At 37.1% G+C, this 19315-nt stretch overlaps 1 protein-coding gene across 3 annotated transcripts in view; it reads left to right on the top strand.

The window, feature by feature from the left end:
* Positions 1-19315, top strand: part of ANKRD31 (ankyrin repeat domain 31) — a 69306-nt gene that overhangs the window by 26988 nt on the left and 23003 nt on the right. For all 3 annotated transcript variants that reach the window (XM_080573593.1, XM_080573594.1, XM_080573595.1), the window contains 9 exons: positions 1688-1832; positions 4568-4629; positions 6015-6474; positions 7165-7410; positions 11961-12092; positions 13259-13401; positions 15835-15994; positions 16485-16582; positions 17313-17394. In XM_080573593.1, coding sequence (XP_080429719.1) covers positions 1688-1832; positions 4568-4629; positions 6015-6474; positions 7165-7410; positions 11961-12092; positions 13259-13401; positions 15835-15994; positions 16485-16582; positions 17313-17394 — 1528 coding nt within the window. The remainder of the gene's footprint in view (positions 1-1687; positions 1833-4567; positions 4630-6014; positions 6475-7164; positions 7411-11960; positions 12093-13258; positions 13402-15834; positions 15995-16484; positions 16583-17312; positions 17395-19315) is intronic.

Below are 19315 nucleotides of genomic sequence, written 5' to 3' on the forward strand. Positions count from 1 at the left end.
TGGAGCAGGGGCAAAGGGTGACCCTGAAGGAGCAGTGGAGAGGAAGCATCAGGGACTGACTGCAGCCCCCATTCCCTTGCGTTACTTTGTGGGAGGAGGTAGGAGGCAGAAGAAGGTAAATGGGGGTAGAAGGTAAAAGGTAGATGGGGGGAAGTTGTTCGTGTTTTGCTTTTATTTTTTTCACTGCTCTGGCCTGCAAGTGATAGGTAATAAATTATATTATTCTCCCTATGCTGAGTCTGTTTTGCCTGTGACAGTAATTGGTGAGCGATCTCCCTGTCCTTATCTCAATCCTTTAGCCTTTTCCATTTTATCTTCCTTTCCCTTTGAGGAGTGGGAGTGAGAGAGTGGTTGTGGTGGAGTTTGGCTGCCCAGCTGGGTAAAACCACCACAGCATCAACATCAGTCAACACAAAGCTGTGTTATGAGTTATGTGAGCTGGTATATTCACAGGGAATGGTACTGCACAGTGGGGCTCAGTACAGTTGCATCACTGTAGTGGTCTGGCAGGCTTAATTTTTGCTGCTTTGGTAATATGGCATTTGTACGTGCTTCTTTAAAAGCTACTTTTTTTGTGTTGTGTTACTACTGTAGATTGGAAACACAGCTTTTGACTGCCTTATTCCTTTCCCCACCTGCAATATTGCAAAATTAATTTCTCATTTCACAAAAATGGTAAGCATATGGAAGACTTTAAGACTTTCTAATAGTAAAATTAAGGAGGAAAGCATACAAGTGTGATGTGCAGCTCAAGACCTCATTAAGGAAGAAGTTCTCAACATTCCTGGATGAAAGAGTTCATAGATTTTGGACAACTTGTGAAGCCCAAGAGGGTTTTTGCTGTGAATTGAATACCTTTTTTATTTGCTTTGTTGTTAGAAGAATGTATGAATTGAGAAAACTTTGCTAGCAATTCTGTCAGTAGCAGTCTGCTTAGAAGGAATGAGGGACTTTAAATGCACAGGTGAGGGATAATAGATGATAATAGATGCGGAAGAGAGAGAAAGGCAAAGGTACAAGTAAAACCACACTAGTGCTGGAATAAGATTGCAGCATTAGCCACAGAAAAGAAATCATCCATAAATTTTCCATGTTTTAAAAAAGTGTTCTTTAAAACTAGATGGAACATTTTGCCGAAGTGATCGTTTCTTGAACAACAACACAATCAGGCTTTGCATTTTGTAATGAAGCTGAAATGTCAGTAAGACTGTTTGAATGGGTTTCCTTTGACCTGATGTACTTTATACATCTGAAATAGCTGTCAATTCCCTTTGCAGGCACAAGAGTCTCAATAAAGTACACACAGTATAACTTATTTTCTCCCAAACTAGATATCTTAAGTAGGTAAACTGACTCATATCCTAAAATTGCTTATTATTTTCCACCAGTTAAGGACTTATGGAGTGTTGAATCCTACCTTATGTTTTCGGAGGCCTTGGCTTAATGGCATCAGGTTAATCACTGGAAACAATTTTTTAAAATAAAAATAGTAAGATTTTAGAATAATGATGCATCTAGGAGAATACTTAGGATATATTAACTAGTAGAGGGAAGGACTATTTATTGTAGGCTTTAGATTTTAGTTGCTCATGTTCTCAAGTGTATCAGAGGGAAACATGTATAAGGAAGGAGTATGAAAAATATTGCCAGAAGAGAAACAATCTCAAAAAAAGCCTTGTTTTTCTAGGTGGCAGCATTATTGCTTTGGTATGGAGCTGATCCCTTAGTAAAAAATGAGTGGGGGAGATGTGCATTAGAAGAAGCTTCTGACCAATCTATGAAGAGACTGCTTAAAAGCTATCTAGTGAAATCCAGAAGAGATTCGGTATCAGGTGGGTGTCCTGGTTTCAGCTAGGATAGAGTTAATTTTCCTCCTAGTAGCTGGTAGGGTGCTGTGTTTGGGATTTAGGATGAGACTAATGTTGATGTCACACTGATGTTTTAGTTGTTGCAGAGCAGCGCTTACGCTAAGCCAAGGACTTTTCAGCTTCTCGCTCTGTCGTGGCAGCGGGCAGGCTGGGGGTGCAGCAGGAGCTGGGAGGGGACAGACCCAGGACAGCTGACCCAAACTGGCCAAAGGGGTATTCCATACCATCTGGCGTCATGCTAAACAATATATAGGGGTGGCTGGCCGGGGTGGGGGGCCGGCTGCTCGGGGATAGGCTGGGCATCGGTCAGCGGGTGGTGAGCAATTGCACTGTACATCACTTGTTTGTACACGTTATTATTAGTAGTACTATTGTCATTATTATTATTATTTTCCTTTATTTTCTGTACTAATAAACTGTCTTTACCTCAACCCACAGGCTGCCATTTTTTTCCAATTCTCTCCTCCATCCCATGGAGGGTGAGGGGAGGGTGAGCGAACGGCTGTGTGGTGCTTAGCTGCTGTCTGGGTTAAACCACAACAGTGGAGAGAACTGACATATTATCATTATTAAACGAAGAAATTCAGAACATCCATTTCACAATATTTCCTTAAATATAGCTAGTAATTCCACGGACTTTGCTGTCTGATGTTGCAGAGAGCACTCCTTACCCAGCACAATTGCTGTATGCTGGTGAAGCATAAAATACAATGGTGTTAAGCTTTTTCTTGGGCTGGAGCTACCTCTAAATTTTAAATGAAGATGTGAAGTACAACAATGTTGCCTATCTAAATGTAAGACGGAGCATGGCAGGACTTGCTGAGATATGACTGCGTTATGGCTTAGGGCTAGGAGTAAGATTTGGCTCTAAACTGGCATAGAGACTGAATTTAGAAGGATTCATGAGATTAAAAATGGAGGATCTAGGATTAGACCTAGATCTTAGTTAAGGCCTTAGTTAAGGCCAAGCCTTAACTGCTCATGTTAGGGCAGGAACTAGGGTTAAGTTACAATTTAGGGGTAATATTAGTGTAGCTGAGCTACAGTAAAGGCTGAGTTTGCAGGGTGTTGGTAGAATGTTCAGGCTAAGGTGAGAACTGGATCTCGTACAGTCTTAGGAGGTAAGCTGAGAAGACAATTCAGAAGGGGCTGTTTGGTCAGGGTCAGATATAAAGAAGTGCCACAAGGTAAGCCTTGATTAGAGGTGGAATTAGGACTCTTGGACACTGATGAATCTGTTTGGTCTGCAGCATATTTCAGTGTGGAAGGAGTACCCAGAATAAACTTAGAGTCAGGGGTGTAAGAATCATAGAATGGCTTGGGTTGGAAGGGACCTTAAAGATCATCTAGTTCCAACCCCCCTGCCATGGATCACTGTCAGGTTGCTCAGGGCCTCATCCAACCTGGTCTTGAACACCTCCAGGGATGGGGCATCCAGTGCTTCTCTGGGCAACCTGTGTCAGCGCCTCACCACCCTCTGCGTGAAGAATTTCTTCCTAATCTCTGATCTAAATCTCCCCTCTTTTAGTTTAGAGCCATTCCCCCGTGGTTTTGCAGGACTAGGGAGTGGGCAGAAGTTACTGGCTTCAAATATGAGGGAAATAAAAGTTAAAGCTGCTGGCAGGGATTGCTGTACTTGGGAGCTTAAGGCTGCTGTACTACGGTTTAAGGCTGCAGCCACCAAAAATCATCTTGACATTCTGAGCCTTACGAAGATTGGTGGGATAGAACTATGTTCAAAATTAGGGTTTGGATTAGGATTTGGCCTAATCAGTATTCAATAGCTGGGCCATTGGGCTTGATTTAGGACTAAGACTGGCAGGGACCACTGGACTAGCAGTGATCCTAGGGCTAGGGTTAACATCTGGTAAGGGAGATCCCCAGAACTGTTAGAGAAAGAGTTGCCGTGCTGTGAAATGCCTGTTAAATTTAAGGCTGGTTCCATCATGGGTAGTTGGGCAAGAGTTCATGTTGCAGTGAAGGTGACAAAGGGTGATGAGCAAGATTTTCGTTCAATGTGGCGTGGCCAGTCTAGTTTTAAGAATACATTGGAAAAAAGTGAATACATAAACTTATATGGATTAAGTACATTAATATCTAAGGCCAGAACTTGGTAGCTGCTGTACTCCTTTTATGCCATTTTGTCAGCACAGAGAGTAGCTGGAATGCTCAAGCAATCCACCAGCAAGGCATTGAATTGGTGCTGGGAAATATCCTTCCTTGTTTTTATACAAACAGCTTGGCTTTAGCTACTTCATCCCTTTCCCTGCCAAAGTATGCTATGCAGGTAAAGACTTAAGTATCCCACTATCACTGGCTTCAGGAAAGCCTCTTGGGGACCAGAGAAGCCTATTATAAGTTAGGGAAACATAGTAGCTCCTCTAAGTTTCAAAAAGAATTGCTCATATCACTAATCTGAAAAATTTGGAAGCATAATGTCAAACTTTACTCCATCCTCTTCTGGTTTGTACAAAGTCCCTTCTGCAATGAAGATTGGGCTCCAATATTTGGATATGTATTTCATATATTGGTATGTTTTATATTCTAATAAAAACCCTGTGGTTTAGTAAGTTTTCTGGGTAGCTGAATGTGGTAGGTACTGTTGCACAAGATTTTGGACACAATATGCTATAGGTACAAAGCAAATAATTATGGTCCCTTTTCAGTAATCATTTCCTTCTGTCTTATTTTGTTTTCAGGTGGAGATGATGCAGAGAATACATTAAGTGCTCAAAGTGTAGATGATACAAACCTGCACCAGGTACATCTTTACAAAGAATTCTGGTGTTAATTTGATGCTGGACTGTTATGGGATTGCTAGCTCTCTTCAGTAAACTGAAGCAGACAATTGTTTCTGAAATGTGTTTCAAAAACAGCACATAATGTACTAGATGCTTTGTATCCAGCAGGGACTGAGGTAGGGTGACATTCAACATTATGCCAAACCTTTGGCAAACAGTTGGTGATCCTTGATGTTACTTGGGATAAGCTGCAGCCTCATGAAGATGCAAGACAGAGGCAATCAGCTGCCTCTCGTGAACAGTGGTTCTTACTGAGGTTTTGCAAGTGCTGCAGTGGTAATTTACAACAACCATGGTATATCCGTGCCTCTTAGTAATTGTAGAAACCTGACTGAAACTGCAAAATGTTGTCTGTCTGGTAGTACTTGGATAGCTGCTTCCTGCACCCATGCATTAAATTGTATTTATTGGGTTTCCATAGGAAAAGATTAGGCAGCTACTGCCTTGCTCAAGGTTGCAGATAGCACAGTTCAACATACTAAGCTTACTCAAGCATCAAAGTTTTTGCTTAAAATGAACAAAGAAATTTGGTAAAATTTACAAAAAAATATACAGTTCCTTGGGATTTTGAAGGCAGAAAACTGAATAGGAAAAAATCAAAAAATACACATTCAAAAATGCAAATATATCTGTTATTGATATAGCAGAGGCTACAGCCAAAACTAAAACTACTCAGAAATAGTGTCACTCAGAAATAATTAACATGAGAAGTATGTCTTCTTTATATCCACCTGTATACCAAGGAACAATTAAATTACAGAAAACGTGTTTCCCTGATGCTGGATGTAACAAAACAGGCATCACTGTTGTTGTTTCCAGTTATAATTGTTGCATTCCAGTTAATGCAGGAAAACTGAGCTTGCTAAATTGGACAGGATTGCAACAGGAACATGAATTCAACAGGAATAACAATGAAAATGCATTTAAAAAAAGAAAAAGGCAGAAATGGCAGAAGTTCAGCCACTTCTGCCCTAATAGGGGAGGTGATCACCAGTTTGTGTTTCTTCACATCATTGGTTTCTGGATAAAAAGTGTCTGTACAGCATTCTGAGACTACTGATTTAACAGAACCTGATTCTCAGTCGATATTTGCTTTGACTTCCTCTCACAGTGTATCTGTTGTAAAGTCATAACAGGAAATCCAAGAATTATGAGAGTGATCAACGTCTCAAGCAGAGTAACAGTAATAGTTTGACTGATGGGAATCTAAATACTGATATGAGAATACCTTCAGATCAAATCATTTTTTTTTGCAAAACTTGACAAATCAAGTTAAATTTAATGTTGATGAAAATGAAATTAATAGGATCTGATTTTAAAACTTTCTTTGCCTTTGTTTGAACAGATTTCCTTACAGACAGGTGAGTCTGTACCAGCATGTGCGAATCTTACTGGTACAGGGAGTGCAGACATATTGCAACAGACTACTGTAAATGAGGTGCAAAACATTCATATCAATATATTGGATGATGGAACCAGCTGCATTGAACAGACACCTCAAACAAATACAGAAGCAATCTTAGCACGTGAGCTTTCAGCAGCTACTAGTGGAGAAAGTGTTTCTAGAAGTCTTTCTAATTCTACTGGTGGTGCACTAAGTACCATTGAAGAAAAGGCTCCACAACCAGAGAAAGGATGGAGGATCCTGCTTAATGCAGAACAAAGTGCTGAAGGCTGTCATACTGAAGCAACTGAAAATGCTAGTAGTATAGAGATCCAGTTTACAGCTTTACAACTCCATGAAAAGGAAGCACATCAAATTAAACATAAGAGACAGGATCTTCAGGAGACCAACTCAAAATCAGGTTTGCATTTCAGTATTAAGGCAGACAAGAAGTCTCCTTATTCATTCCAGACTGTGTAAAATGCACAGAAAGAAACCTCCCAGAAAATACCTACAATGTTTTTATTTGTAAATAATTATTTTATCTGTTTGTTGTAAGCATTCTATGTATTTTACTTAAAAAACAAAACAAAACAAAACACACACACACAAAAATTAAAAAAAAAATTGCAGCTGTGGATTTCCAGAGCATGTTTATCGCCATGAATAAATGGCAAAAACATGGAATATGTTTTGGTACAGCCCACCATGCCAGATTAACTATTTGGTCATTTTTGCTTTTCGGGGCGGGGGGGCGCTATTTTATATATAAGTCTCCATTGTGTTTATCAAAATGTGACCAGAATGTTTGTTACATTAATTAGAGTGAATTTCTTAAGCACCTTATTTTTTTAATACTTATAAATCAATAAAGGCCCTTTTTTCACAAAAGAATCTTTGAACTCTTTTGGATTCGATCTCAGTACATTAACATACAGTGAATAGCGAACAAACTATTTATTATGTTAAAGTATTTTTAAAAATTGAATGAGTACTGCAGTGGTATTTTAACCTAGACTAGGTGGTCATTTTAACACAAATTTTAACATCATTTAACACATTACAATGTATTAAGGCATAGTTATTCCAAGTTCTTTTGTTAAAATGACAGATGAAGGAGGGTTTGCTGGAATGAATGGAATAGAAGGCACTGAAGAAAATGAAGAAGGAAGTGGAAAAAGCAATGTGTTCTCACAGTTTACTGAAGCAGAAGAAATCCAAACTAAAAGAATGAGATTAGACCTACAGGAGACAAGCCAAAAGAGAGACTTGTGTTCTAGTAGCAGTAAATACAAGCTTTCATCTAATCAATCACAATTCAATCAAGCATCAGAACAGCAAACGTCTAAGAAATCAGGTGAAAGGTTAATTATATTTTACTGAAACAGTGTTGCTGTTTTTTTTCCCAGACATATAGGAGGAAGGCTTCTTGTAATACCAGAGCAAAATCATGGAAAAATATGAATAGCATACTAAACAAATAGTCTTGTGAGCTCCAAACACTTGAAATATTGCCAGAAATCAGTTTTACAGAATGGGTATTCTTACTCTGTTTTATGTACATAGCATTTATCAGTCTTTTCAGCATGGTAATTGAGGAGATGCAGAATCATAACTGGGAACTTTAAATAACACTAAATTGATACCTAGTTAACTAAGTTACTTAAATGAGAGTATAATACTAAACTGGTCTTCAGTGAGGTATTTTATATATCACAGGTAAAATTGACTCTCTGTGTACCTGACACACATATATTCACTTATATTTTTATATACTATATATATTAGGCACAAATCAGCATACACTCAGGCTGAACTTACTTCCATATGGTAAGAAGTTCTAGTGCCCTGCAACAAGCTCTGCTGCCTGCTCATATATCTTTCTGTTTAAAAGTTTCATCACATGTGTAAGACTTACATTTATTTTGAAGTCTTGCCTTCACAATAAAGCCCTGATCCAACAGATTATTCATCATAACCCCCAAGTATTTTTCACTTACATCTTTTTGGAGAAACTGACAGGTTTTCTTTGGAACCACCATAGTACTCAAGACTTATAAAACCAAAACGCATGGTTCAGATGGGATGCCTCCTCTTTTAAAACATTTGAATGTAATATATCTGGACTGCTGATTCAGAAATGTTTATCTTCATTACATTTTGGCATTCTTCTTGATTTGTGTTGAAATGAAAAGTACCGTGTCATTAAAAGGTACAAATTCCTTGTGTAGCTTTGCCTAGATGCATAATGGAGTATTTGTCTTCATTGTTATCTTAGAGAATTCTGAACTTTCTGTCAGGTAATTACGTTACAAGTTTGAGGAATTTGTTTTTGCTTTAATATACCTGTAAATACTGCCTTTTTAGGATCTTTGCTGGCTTCGACTATCTCCTTGTATTCCTTTGTTTTCCATATCATTCTTCTACAACTTATTTGTATTTTCTATTATACACTTCCCATTTTTTCATTTTTCATTTAATATGCCACTCTCTTCCAGGCCTCTAACCTTGCCTTCCTAAGCCAGACTTGATATGGCTTCTGTGAAAAGTAGTTGTGTCCTGCAAAACATCATTTCTGTTTCTACCTTCTCTGGCAACAACTGACTTCCTTTTGGTGACTTTGATCTTGATGCTTACTAGTTTTGTATGTTGAATTAAGGGATCACCAACCAATCTTGGCAATGTCCTGTAACAGTCATGATGCCATGACAAAATTAACAAGTAAACTACACAAGGTTCTTGCTGATCTTTTCTCTTTGATAGTCACAGTCTTCTTGTTCTCTTCGGTCTTCAGTTGTACAGAACTCTGTTTCCTTATTCCGTCTCAGGTGGTTGCTGTTTTTCTATCCATCTCAGGTTTCTGTTGTCTTGAGTTTCTGGACTGCAAGCTCTTGTATTCCTTTGGAAGTGAAGGGGCGGGTGGAAAGGAGTCAATGCTGCTTTCTACTTACTGTTCTCCAATATTTGGCAGTGTCAATACTTAGCTTTCCTATCTCCAAATTGGTTCCTCCTGTTGTAGGAAACCCTTTTCACATCATTCTGGAAAGAAAACATGGCACAATTGATACATGGCACGATCTGCTTCTAATTATTGCAAGAATAAACACTGAAATGGAAATCATTCCTTTCCCTCCGAATGTCCTTCTCTGCAGCTCCTATGCTTCTGCTCAGTATTTATAGTGAGGTGTGTACACCTTGATACATTTTGGATTTTATTTTACTTTACATGTTTTACCTCCTTTACATGCAATTCAGAATTTTAATAAAATTTATCCCAAACATGGGTCTTACATTTTGGTCTCCTGTAGAATATCGTTTCACAGATCACTTTATTTTTTAGTTTGTTTTCAAGAGAGATTCTACAGGTAGTATTTTTTTCTGCTAAAATTTAATTATGTCCTTCATTGCAGAAGAATGTTGCTGTTTGACAGGTCATGGGAGAAAGTGTAGCCCTTTTTATAACTGAACGCATTAATCACTTTGGAGACTGGGAAAATGGCATTCAGATGCAGCAGAAAAAGTGGAAGATGGGATAATGTTTCCTGGCTTGCAGCATTTTCACGTTTTTGCTGTCTCATGCCTCTTCTTCATTAACTGGCTTTTGTCTCTTAGCTGCTTGTTCTGTGTCCCAGTGACCTTCCTTATGCTATTTTGTTCTTGAATAAAAAATTCCTATTCCTAAATGATCACATACACAGTGCCACTTTTATCTACATTCAGTCACTTGTTAGGCTCTCAACATTATACTCTGCTTATACAGAACAAAGGTACTTCTTATAGTTTGATTTGTGGGAAAAATTACTCATAGGCCAATGGTGAAGTATACTAATATCTGAAGAAGCTGTGAAGTATTGCTGCCTAATCAAGCCTAACTTGGCTACTGTAACCTCTCCACCTTGTCTTTGTTCTGGCAGTTACTGGATCTTGTATTTGCCAAGATCCTAATCCTTCCTGCTTATGATACACCTGGCAATGTACTCCATGGAAAACTTTATGATTCACATACCAACGTCCCATTATGCTTTTGCAAATATTTCCGAACAAGCATGAAGAATACTGTTGTGCATCACAACTTAACTGGAAAACTTTGCAATTATTTCTGTTCACTTGCAGCCAATATAGCTAAGGGTCATTAGCTTAATGTGCTATTGTGCACCTTTTTTTTTTTTTTTTTCTCCTTCATCTCCATAAAGAGTCCCTAGGACATTTCCCCATGAATCAAAGGGGAAAAAAAAAAAAAAAAGCAAGGACCAGAAAGTGGATGATTGCTTTGGGAGTTCAGACCCAGAAGCTTTTAGACAAAATATAGTACATTATCTTACAGAAGAGTAGGTCTCAGGCTGGAGGAATATTTCAATAATGTGCTCCCTTCTGCATGGTCTAGAATCATAGTTTTCATTTGAAAAAGAAAGTCTTCAGCTATTCTGTTTGCCAATACAATGTGGGCCAAGTACACTCATTACAAAGTTGGCTGCCCAAATGCCTTTTGACAGGTTATAATGGCCTATGTTGAGCTCTGTGCTGCCATGGTCTCACTGCAGCAGGATCTGAATGAGCTAAAGTTAATATGGATATATCCTCACTGCATGTTTATCTTTCATATATTTGCAATATATCTTTCTTATGCTTCCAAACAGTCCTAGATGACAGGCTCAGTAGTTTACAATAAAGAAAACCTTGGAAAGACAGATTTTCCATGAGGCAGAAGGAACCTAAAAACAGGCAGCTGTCAAATCACGAAAGATGTTTGATAGCAATGGTTACTGGTAACTGGAAATATCTGAGAAGACAGCTTGTCTGATGAGAAGAGGAAATGGGGATGCAGGAAATACTTGTTCATATAAATACTTAAAAAAAAATGGATAAGATTTGCAAAATTCTTATTTGAAACCTCAGATTTTTAAGAAATCGGGGAAAGAACCAAATGAATTATTATTATTATTATTATTTTTGAAAATGTGATAGCACAGTATTAAAACAGTAAGAACAAGAGTAAAAAAAAAAAAAAGCTAACGTGGTAGAGCTTTTGAAGATTTATACATGCTTTGAATATTGATACATGTCTTTTTGGTGTCCTTAATCCATGTGCAGAATTAATACTTTTTTAATCTGCTTTTTTTCTCTGTATCACTTCCAATTTTATGTCTGTTACCTGAAGCCTGAGAATTAGGACCTGTTTGATCATATGATACTATTTAAAGCAGGCATTGTTTTGTGAACCAATAAGAGAAGGATTAAATCAAGTTTATTTACGCTCATGAGTCCAGTACTGCACCGGTTTACTTAAAAGGCAGTTCAGCTGTGTTAGTTGACATTAATCAAAGATATATAATTAGTCTACGGGACTTTGTCACACCACAGCTGTAGAAATATCTTCTGTAGAAATGTATGGTTTCCATAATACAGAATCCAGAATGGAAAAGTGGTAATGGTCAAGTCTCCACTTCTATGTACTTTCTTAAATACTTTTATTTGCATATTTAATATGTTTGGCAGGTATGCCTGGTAACTTACAAGAAATTTGTGGAGAAATGTGACAAGCTTCCTACCTCTGTATATTATAAAACTGTTCAACATTGTTATCTTTTCGGTTCATCCCTAAACCATTGTACCCTTCTTAAGTCATCTAGAGCTGAACTGTGTATGTTTTGGCATAGAATGTGTTTGTTTTCCACTCTATTATGCAGTACTTTTCTAAACTTTTGATACAGTCAGTTAATAGCGGTGAATAATTAAGGTCATACTATTCCACAAATTTACATTAATCCAAATGAGTTAGGAAACTTAATCCCTTTTATAATTAAACATTTTTTATTGTTCGTGTTGAGCATCCAATATGTGTTCAGAATCTCCCGTATCTAACAGAAAGGAAGATGTAATTTTACATGTTACCTGTAAATACAACAGGTGGATCAAAGAAGAGAAAGAGAAATGCAAAAGGAGAAACTAAGCTGCATATTGCTGCTAGGAGAGGAAATTTGTCTTTGGTGAAAACTCTGATATCATCTGGGGTTTGTGTCAATGAGCAGGACAATGCAGGTTTGAATATGGCTCTCATGAACTTGTTTTAGATATAATTTTATGTAACGTGTATATTTGGTTTTATGTAATTCATTTAATTTTAATTTAATTATGTATTCTTGATTTCTTTTTGAGATTCTTGAAACTGTTCAACCATAATCCTGTAGAAAATAGCTTCTCTTCATTAGTGTTACATATTTATTAAATAAGCACAGTTTGTATTTTTTTGTTCAGATGTATTTATAACAATTACAAAAAAGCCATATTAATTCTTTGAAATATGTTATAGTGTTCAGCAGAGCAAAGGTGCTTTTATGACTGTATATTAGTGCTTATAAAGCCATATATGCAGACATACATTTCTCACATACAGCATTTATACGAAACCCTTATAGTGATGGGGTGTGTGACAAACTGTGGAGAGTTGTTCTATTTTTCATATTTATGACAACTTGAAACTCATTTTTTGTCTCCTGATTTGTGGGCTTATTGGTAAGAGTAAGTGTGTCTACTTTAGTATTTGATTCCAAACTTTTCAGATGGGTAAGGAAGAAGAGGGGAGGAAGTCATTTAGTAAGTTCAAGCAGCCAGTGAACCTCTGGATTTGTGTCACAGCATGGAGCAAATGCAGCCTTTCCCTCAGCAGGGACATTAATCAGGGCATGCTCCTCTGTTGAAGAGCACACTGGCAGAGAGTGTATGGAAGGTTGGTATCTATGAGACCTACAGCCCCTATTAAATTTGATTGGAATTGACCAGTGGCCTTGGAAGTTCAGAGAGAACTGATGCTTATGCACTTGGTGATTATATACTCATTTGTGAAGCACAATCACACGAATCTTATTTCCTTAGGAAATTTTCCTTGGGAAATAAGGGTAAAAATCATGTAAGTTTTTAACTCTTTCTACTCTACTTTTTTTGTTTGTTTCTTTTATTGTTTCTAGTGGTGTAGTAGAGAAGTAAAAAATATTTTTCTAGCCAATGCTGGACGCACTTTTCTCTGAAGTAAGCTGAATTACATGGGAAATGATTTACCTTAGCATGACAATTCTTTGTTTAAGGTTAGTCTTAAAGAGAATAGTCCAATGTGTATTTTAAAGCAAACACAGTGAAATGTGTAATTGCTAACTAGTGATTTGTGTAGATGTTTCCAAATCTGATCCATGTCGTCTTGCTTTGATTAGGTTGGACAGCGATTCATGAAGCTTCCAATGGTGGTTGTACTGAAGTGATCTTAGAATTACTGAAAGCTGGTGCTAATGTTAACAGCAGAAGCATGAATGGTGTGTTGCCCATACACGATGCTGTCTCTGGCAATTATTTGGAGGTACATTTTTCTTTTAAATTACATTACCTAAACCTGATGTGCAGGAGTGGGCCAGCAAAGTAAAATGCTGGTTTAAATAAGATAAGTCAGTTACTAATACAATTTTAGTATTTTTAGTATTTTTAGTGTATATTTATTAGGAAATATATCAATATTCTTCGAGTTGATGAAAATTTGAATAATTATTATTTTTCTGTAGTGACAATTGAAGCTGTACGGTCAATTGACATTTTCAGTCCAGTGTACAAATCAGCAAAGTTCAGAAGCAATAAATAGTTCTCTCCCACATATTGGGATTCTTTAAAATAATACTAAAACATTGAGCATTCTAAATTTGAATTCTATAGAGGTGTTTTGAGTTAGATAATTTTCCCATTAAAGTAGATTAAAGCAAGCATAGTTTAACTCTCAAAACATAATTTTTAAAGGAAAATCATATTTAAAGACAAAGAATGGATTTTTCCAAAAATTTAATCATTTCAGGCAAACGGAGTTGCCTGATTTGACCAAAAATCAATGAATAATCCTGGTACACCTACACATCCATATTTTGATAAACAGAAAATTAATCAGAAGAATTTAATTAAGTTTTCATGAGTGCACTTCCTATTGAAACATACAGGATTTGTAAAGGTGTTTCAGAAGGCAAAATACTGACTAAGAGATCAGAGATGTTTTGTAGGCTAGGGAAAGAAGAAAATCTTTACTCATTAATGAAAAAATGGTTGCTTTTTGAACAGAAGGCTATGTTCATTTTTTGATGGTGTTGGAGTTTTTTTTTGTTGTTGTTGTTTCTTTACACTATGTGAAATAAGAAGTTAAAGAAATATCACAATAACCAAAGAAAATACCAGATTTATTTAAAAAGTAAGTTAAAAATATATTCAGTCATAATTTTTCCCTTTTGTAAATCTTTCTGAACCATGAATATTTGCTTGATGCCCATTTAAAAATATTTCAATTTACTATTAAGGAAATCCATCCAAAGTTAAACTTTATTTTAACAGTGTGGAAGAGATGTTGAAGTCTTTACAACAGACGAAGGGATACATTTCTAAGAGCACTTAACACTGCATGTATCTTGCAAGAGTCCCTGCCAAAGGCCAGTCTTCAGTTTGGAGCTCTTCAGTGATCATGCATAAAACTAGTTCAGGGAGCTGAACAAATGGAAAACTAATCCTGGAAAAAACAAGGCTTAGTTTAGAATAGCCCCTGAGCCAGTTTAAGAACTGTGCTAGTGTAAGGGAAAGCATGGGTTGGGGTGGCACATCGTGGGTAGTGTAGGGTTAAGGCAACCCCAGCACAGATGGGATAACTGTCTGTGGAAATGTGACCTATATGCATTTGGGTTCTCCCACACTGGAGAGTCCCAAATGCAGGCTGGGACTTCCTTATAGCATGTACTTGGGGTTTGTAATGTGCAAGGTAAGAAAACAGTTGTGGAAGCAGCTTTGGATCCATGTGTAACTGGTAAAACACACTCCTCCGGCTCAGCCAAATGTCTGCATTTTATTTGAACAAACAAATAAAATGTTTTTTTTTGGCACAGTGAGTTCCAGGGAACTGAGCATAGAAAGATGATGCCAGATTGACTCAAATGTACCTCCTCTATTCACATCAAAAGAGCTGATTTTTTGTTGTATTTATCTCTTCTGTGAGGCATCCCATTTATCTTCTCTGTGAGGCAAGATAATATGAAGGAGGAGACTTCACAGTCCTGGTGCCTAACTGTCAGTAGGACTCTTGAAAACATACAAACTGTTATTCAGTATTTGTGGGCAAAACCAATAGAGGATTATGACTGATTATGCCACTACTTTAGAGGTAGCACCACAGATTTTGAAATTCTGTGGGGTGTTCTTCTTTTGATATTTAACAGTATTCTGAATATTTGCAATGTAAGAAAATTAGAAATGTTAAAAATGAGAAATCATACGTATGAAAATTCTTTACTATCTAACCTCTGGCCCCCTCAATGCTTTCATATGATCTCAGTTTTAAAGGGAAATGATTCCACAGATGCCACTAATCTCTTTTCCACATTTTAAAATTAAGCAGATGTATAAGTGATTTTGAGTTAGAAAAGAAATCATCAGAGCACATAGCTGAAAAACAAAAACACTATTAAATGTCTTGAGGAAAAAATCCACTTCTTTTCTGCTCTTTGTTCACAATAAAATTCACCAGTTTCTATTAATTTAGGTCTAGGATGTTTTTTAACTACTGTCTAGTGATTCACAACAAGTTGCCCTTTTAAAATTTGTTGTTATAAAGAAAGAAGTATAAAATAAGAGCCAAATAAACTTGGCTCTGCATGTGTAATAGGTTTTAGGGTACCTTATTTGTACCTTTGTTACTCGTGGCTTACCATAGATAGTTGTGGTATATTTCTACAGCAAGAATAATCACAATACAAATTATAATATGTAATAGGCAGCCAGGATTCTACTAGAGCATGGAGCAAATCCCTGTGAGAGAGACAGTTCTGGGAAAAGTGCTTTGGATGAAGCTTGTGATGATGAAATGAAAGAACTTCTTAAGTCTTATGGTGCTATTGACTCTGTACTTCCTGTTGAAACTATTGAGGTTACAGGTATGTTGGTTTGGTAACATAAAAAATAGGATTATCATGTAAAACATAGGATCTGTAGTCATAGTGCAAAACTGTACATTAGATTTCTGCTGATTTGCAGAGCTGCATATTGCCTGGCACAGGTATGTTTAACTCTGTTAACAACTGATTAGGATTTATTTATTTATTTTCAGAAAATAGGATGCATGATGTTTTTTTTTCTTGAGAATCTAAGGAATAAGGACATATTTGGCTCTTTAGATTTTCACTGTCATCCATACTTCCTTTTACAGGACCTTTGTGTTTTTTAAAAATTGTAGCTTTAAAGACTATGCTGCCTAAATACGATCTCATTTGCATATACAAGATATTTTTTCGTAGTATGGTCTGCCATTACATTTTTGTAACCTATATGAGCTCATCTAACCTATGGTGCAATTTCCTCCTGCAATTTCATTTTAAATTATATTTCTTCTTCTTCTTCTTTTTTTTTTTTTTTTTAATTGCAAAGAGAGGAGTTATCTTAGGTCAAGAAGAGCAAAAATTTGTTTTGAGTGCTGCAAAAATGATGATGCAGCTTTGAAGCCACAATGTGAGAAATCCTGTGTGGTGAGTATGGACAATAGAAGAGTTTTGTTACAGTGCTTCATAGTGGAATACTGTATAGCATGATTTACTGACTGAATAACATAAAAATGTCTGAATAACATTAGAATCTATGTAAAGAACAGTATCATGCTCAGTAAACAATAAATTTGTGGATTATCACTTCTCTCAGTTCATGATTTCCATGTATTTATGCTTATTGTGCAAATAGTAGGCAACATATAGATTTTTTTATTCCTTATATGAATAGAAAAAGGTGAGGAATTCTGAGACTTTTCAATACATTTCCAAAATGGCTCTTTGAAAGTGTAATGATTTTTCTTCATAATGAAGACATTTAGAAATTGTTTAATCTTAGTTTAAAACACCAGCAAAGATTTTTGCACAAGTTTTATGTTAGGAGAGCTCTTGCTCATACCCATAGGCTATGTGTATGTTGTCTAGGTGATAATGTCATGGTGAAATTCACTATCTAATCCCTGCAGTGCACTCAGAGGTGGGACTCTGAGCAAAGACAAGTCTGAACACCTGGGCAAAACCAGGCTGTGAAAGCCCCTTGCAGAGTATAGCTTTGGCACTATGTGTATCTATCGTATTAGTGCCCCCATGACCTTCTCACAGAAGCTGCTCCCTATCTGGAATGACTTGAGTCCACCAATACTTATCCTGCCTCCATGCAGGATATGGTGCATTTGACCCTACTTCTTACTATAATTCTTGTATTTGTTGACAGGAGTCTGTTGTAGCCATACAAGATACCAAAAAGAAGCAGAAAGAACTGTTGCTATGTGAACTGAGAACTTCCAAAGATGCAGGTCGATGTAAATTTGTTTCAGTTATTTTTTGTAAATATCTAATATCATCACTTTAGAAATAGTATTGCAAGTAACAAGTAATGGTATTTGCATATCTCCTTTGGAACATATAGCTTGACAATAAGAATTTAATAACAGTTCCCAGATAAGTGTATTTACTGGAATAGAATCATAGAATTATAGAATATCCCAAGTTGGAAGGGACTCACAAGGATCATTGAGTCCAACTCCTGGCTCCACACAGGTCTACCCAAAAATCAGAATTCAGACCATATGACTGAAAGCACAGTCCAAATGCTTCTTAAACTCTGACAGGTTTGGTGCCCTGACTCCCTAGGGAGCCTGTTCCAGTGCACGACCACCCCCTCAGTGAGGAACCTCTTCCTGATATCCAACCTGACCCTCCCCTGTCACAGCTTGACTTCATTCCCTCAGATCCTATCACTGGTCCCCAGAGAGCAGAGCTCAGCGCATGCCCCTACGCTCCCCTCGTGAGGAAGCTGTAGACTGTGATGAGGTCTCCCCTCAGCCTCCACTTTTCCAGGCTGAACAAAGCAAGTGACCTCAGCCACTCCTTGTATGTCTTCCCCTTTACTTCCCATTTACAAAAGAATGAATATAATAATAAAAAAGGGAAGCGTGCCACTTGGAGGCATGGAAATATACGTTTCAAATCAATCATATAAGTAAGGATCATCAGATAAAAATGCACACTGTTGGTCAGTGACAAGTATGAGATTCTTTTGGAGCCCCTCCATGAACGTGAATATGTGCCTGTAATAGTAAAAAATAATGGATGCAGCATTTTCATTCTTGTGCAAATGCACTTTCAGGAGCCTAAAATAATTTATGAGGGTAAAAAATATGGCAAACATTATTGATGATGGGCAGTTTCAGAAATGCTGGTGCCTGGAGGTGTAATTTGTCTTAGTCTATCAAATCTCAGTTCAGATTAGTCTCAAGATACAACTAAGTGACCCTGACTTCCTAAAACATTGCGATGCTGGTGCTGCATAGTTGTTTGAGCATATTGTGTCTGTGCCACGACTGTTTAAGTGGCAAAGCTTGCTGCAGGAAGACCTTTGACAAAAGACTCTCCCCAGCTGCCTCTGCCAGCTAGATGGGACTGTGTACTTTGGAGCAGATCATGCACATTAAAAAGTTTTGCTTCCTGGCAGAAAAGAAAATTTTATTTATTTATTTATTTCCCTGAAAATAGCTTGGAGCTTTCGAATTATATTTAAAATATACCTTCAAAAATAAACGTGAAATATGGAATTGTGCAGATTTGTAGTCTCCAAGTCAAAAGTATGGATTATGAACAGTTAATTAAAATCATATTTGCTTGAAAAATGTTTGACGAAGGGACATATGATAGGCAGAAATCTGTATGCATGTTAAAGCTTTATGCATGATAAGGCTGAAACAAAGATTTATGCAATTTCATAAATGAGGAAAATAAGAAGTATCAGACTATTACTGTTTAGGGATATGAATGAAATGAACATGATGATTGGTATAGACTGCTGACTAAGGCACTGATAATGTAGCACCTCTTAAATGAAATCATAGTTACTACTTGTGGAGAAGTACAAGACTGAACAAGAATATAGGATTATATTGACAAATTTACAGCATAGGATAAAACCATCAGGGTGTTTACATGCAGTACAATTTACTGTAAAAAATAGATTCGAATTCTCTATTAAGTTACCTTAAGCTTACATTTGAGGGTGGTGAGGCACTGGAGCAGATTGCCCAGAGGAGCTGTGGATTCACCATGCCTGGAGGTGTCTAATGCCAGGCTGGATGGGGCTTTGGGCAACCTGGTCTGGTGGGAGGTGTCCCTGCCCATGGCAGGGGGTTGGATCTAGATGGTGTTTAAGGTCCCTTCCAACACAAACCATTCAGTGATTCTATG

The sequence above is a fragment of the Anser brachyrhynchus genome, assembly GCF_964034855.1.
Source record: "Anser brachyrhynchus genome assembly, chromosome: Z".
In the NCBI taxonomy this organism is placed as follows: Eukaryota; Metazoa; Chordata; class Aves; order Anseriformes; family Anatidae; genus Anser; species Anser brachyrhynchus.